At 36.7% G+C, this 3,643-nt stretch overlaps 1 protein-coding gene across 1 annotated transcript; it reads left to right on the forward strand.

Annotated features, from left to right (window-relative positions):
* The first annotated feature begins 2,161 nt into the window (after positions 1-2,161).
* On the forward strand, positions 2,162-3,374 carry LOC144612738 (olfactory receptor 2T1). The gene has a single exon (XM_078452596.2). It carries the CDS (start codon positions 2,181-2,183, stop codon positions 3,144-3,146), a length of 966 nt encoding a protein of 321 aa, XP_078308722.1. The 5' UTR covers positions 2,162-2,180; the 3' UTR covers positions 3,147-3,374.
* Positions 3,375-3,643: the final 269 nt, after the last annotated feature.

Raw genomic sequence — 3,643 nt, forward strand, 5'->3', positions numbered from 1 at the left:
TTCGTGCATCATAAGAGTTAGACTGAAAATGTGAAAGGTGTGGAAACAGAATACAACTTATATTTAGGCTATTCCATAAACTTGACAGCAGTTTCCCTTTAGATATATATTTTAATTAGAAAGGTAAAGGAAATGAGGCCGATTGGAAATGATGATGACATGGTATATGGTGTCAGGGAAATTTATAAAATGAGTTTCAAATAGTTTGAAATTCATACACATAAAAAGATAAAAGAGAAAAAATAGAGTTTATTCTATTAAAAACAGCAGTCTTGAGTGTAATAATTTGTGTGGTATATTCTCAATTATGACATATTTTCATTAGCAATATTAATTATTGCATATAGTTAAAAAATTCACAAATTTACATTGTTGGCACATTTAATTTGACAGATAATGTAAATGCCTAATTTTTTGATTGTAGGTAAGAGCACAGAATGATTTGAGGCTGCCTGGTCCAAACATCCCTGCTATTAAGAGTATGTGTGACCAGAAGAACATTATTCACAATTCTGCCATCAGTGATATGAGGGTTATAGTTCCTCACTTCTTAGGTTTATTGTGAAGCTCAACAAGTCAATCGAAATGAAGCACTTGGCACAAAGTAAACTCTTCACAGTGTTGTTCTAATTATTCTTTTTAAATTTTTAAATAAGATAGAATAGGTAGAGAGAGTGTGCACAACAGGGAAGAGGAGCAGAGAGAGAGAGAGAGAGAGAATCTCTCTCCATACTCAGTATGGAGTCCGATGCGGGGCTTGATTCCACCAACCTTGGATCATGATTTGAGCCAAAAATCAAGAGTCAGACATTCAACTGACTAAGCCACCCGGGTGCCCCTGTAATTATTCTTAATAGCATTTTCTTTTCTGTGCAATTAATTCAAATGCTCATATTTGCATAATATTTACAGGAATGGATTAGTTTGGTCAATCTACCTTAAAACACATTGGTAAAATATATCTTACCTTGACATACTTAATGTTAAACATATGAAAAATTAATTAACTTTCAAAAAAGCTTGTAGATTTTTTCTTTTATCACCACTTGAAATTAAGTAAAATATGATCAGTATTTTTAATTACCAATCTATATGAAAAAAATTCAATTTCCAAAAATAGCAGGTGGTTTATGGCTAACCATGTATGTCCCTGTGTTATTTCCTCTGAATCCCAATTGCAAATACTAAATACTAATAAATAGCGAATGCTGATGCTGATACATAATCCTAATGCCAATTCTTCATCATCCTAAATTTAAATTTATTTCTTAAAAATAAACAAAAATAATTCTATAAGAGTGATTGCCTCTTTTTTTTTTCTGAGTTTGCAAGAGTGGTTTCTATTTCCCATTTTCTCCCATACAATTTTGTCTGCAACACAGATGAAATGGTATCAAAAGAATACTCATAATTCTCAAATTCTCACAGTCCACATTGACAATCACTCATTTGTAGCTAAATGGCAGAGATAGACTACTTATCATCAGTGCTGGGATATTTTTAAGATGGTGGTATTGTTGATTATGATAATGATTCGTTTGGGGCACTCCGGTGGTTCAGTCAGTTGAAGGTCTGACTCCTGATTTGGGCTCCGGTCATGATCTCATGGTTTGTGGGATGGAGCCATGCATTAGGCACTGCACAATGTGGAGCCTGCTTGGGATTCTCTCTCAACTTCTCTCTCTGCCCCTCCCTTGCTCACTCTCTCTCTCTCCCTTTCTCTCAAAATAAATAAATAAACTTAAAAAAAAAGATTCATTTAATAAGGACGCCAATTTAAACTAACATAGTAGTTACACACACACACACACACACACACACACACGCACACGCACACACACATGCACACACCAGACTAGGGTATGTTTAACAGAATAACAATATGGTTTATACACTATGTGTTGTTATATGTATCACTATAGTACAATAGCATCTGTTGACATAATCTTGTCAAATGTATTTAAAGAATTATTGATTTAAGGTGATCAATTTTATGTAAAAACATTCTATAATAGATTAAATGATAGATACCAGCATCAAAATTGTAAGGAAATATTTTTAGGTATTTTCTTCAGACTTTTACAAGTTTTTGCTTAACAATCAACCTATATGTCCTTATATTAATTCCCTGCGAATATTCTCATTTTATTTGGAAGATTCTAGGTCACAGCAGCACCATCATGGGATCCATGGAAGTGTACAACACATCCTCTACAGACTTTACCTTGATGGGACTGTTCAACAAGAAGGACATCTCAGGCCTTCTCTTTGCCATTGTCTCTATCATCTTTTTCACTGCATTGATGGCCAATGGGATTATGATCTTCCTGATCCACACTGATTCTCGACTGCACACTCCTATGTACTTCCTTCTCAGCCATCTCTCCTTCATTGACATGATGTACATCTCCACCATTGTGCCCAAGATGCTGGTTGATTATCTGCTGGGTCAAAGAACCATATCCTTTATGGGGTGCACAGCTCAGCACTTCCTCTACCTCACCCTTGTGGGAGCTGAGTTCTTCCTACTGGGCCTCATGGCCTATGACCGCTATGTGGCCATCTGTAACCCCCTTCGCTATCCTGTCCTTATGAGTCGCCAGGTCTGTTGGATGATCATAGCAGGTTCCTGGTTTGGAGGCTTTTTGGATGGCTTCCTTCTAACTCCCATAACCATGACCTTTCCTTTCTGCAACTCGCGGGAAATTAACCATTTCTTTTGTGAGGCACCTGCAGTCTTGAGTTTGGCATGTGCAGACACAGCCCTCTATGAAACAGTAATGTATGTGTGCTGTGTCCTGATGTTGCTGATTCCTTTCTCTGTGGTGATTGCTTCTTATGCCCAAATCCTGACCACAGTCCACCACATGAGTTCAGTTGAGGGAAGAAAGAAGGCATTTGCCACCTGTTCATCTCACATGACAGTAGTGACCTTGTTCTATGGGGCTGCCATGTACACCTACATGCTGCCACACTCTTACCATAGCCCAGCCCAGGATACAGTCTTCTCTGTGTTCTACACAATCCTTACACCAATGCTGAATCCACTCATCTACAGTCTGAGGAACAAGGATGTGACTGGAGCTCTGAAGAGGGCAATGGGCAGGTTCAAATGTACACAAAAAGTGTCAGGAGATGTGTTTTGACAATGTCTTCTTGTCATGTGGATGACAAATAGGAGCCTTTGTGGACATTGTGGCCATGCTCTTAATGAAGGATTAACCTGGAGGGAAGATTTAATTGTGCAGAAGAAGAAAAAGGAAAAGAAAAAGAGCAATATAAGAAATGTATCCTCTTAATCTTCATTCCTTCATCTCTTCTTTCCTTTCTTATATCTTCCATTTATTATGACCTGTTCACTTGCATTCAAAATAAATGCCCAGTGTTTTTAAGAAATAAAAAAAATCTTGCTTGAAGTTTTTACATTTTAGAGATAAAAATAAATTGCATGCAATTTTAAATTGCATGAACTGTGTTGAAGAGTGCAGGAGGCAAGATGGTAATTTCTGTATATGTGATAATCCTGTATAATTATACTTACCATCTAAGTATAAGAGAAATATTATCTTCTCTATTTTGAAGACTAATACCTGACATAGCCTTTAGGAAGATAGTTGTGAAGCTCTGTTTGTTCCAGTTTTTC

The sequence above is a fragment of the Panthera onca genome, chromosome A1 (assembly GCF_046562875.1).
Source record: "Panthera onca isolate mPanOnc1 chromosome A1, mPanOnc1 haplotype 2, whole genome shotgun sequence".
NCBI classification, from domain to species: Eukaryota; Metazoa; Chordata; class Mammalia; order Carnivora; family Felidae; genus Panthera; species Panthera onca.

Bases quoted from the DNA above. Each gene is read 5' to 3' on its own strand.
- LOC144612738 (XM_078452596.2), top strand. From the start codon at position 2,181: ATGGGATCCATGGAAGTGTACAACACATCCTCTACAGACTTTACCTTG.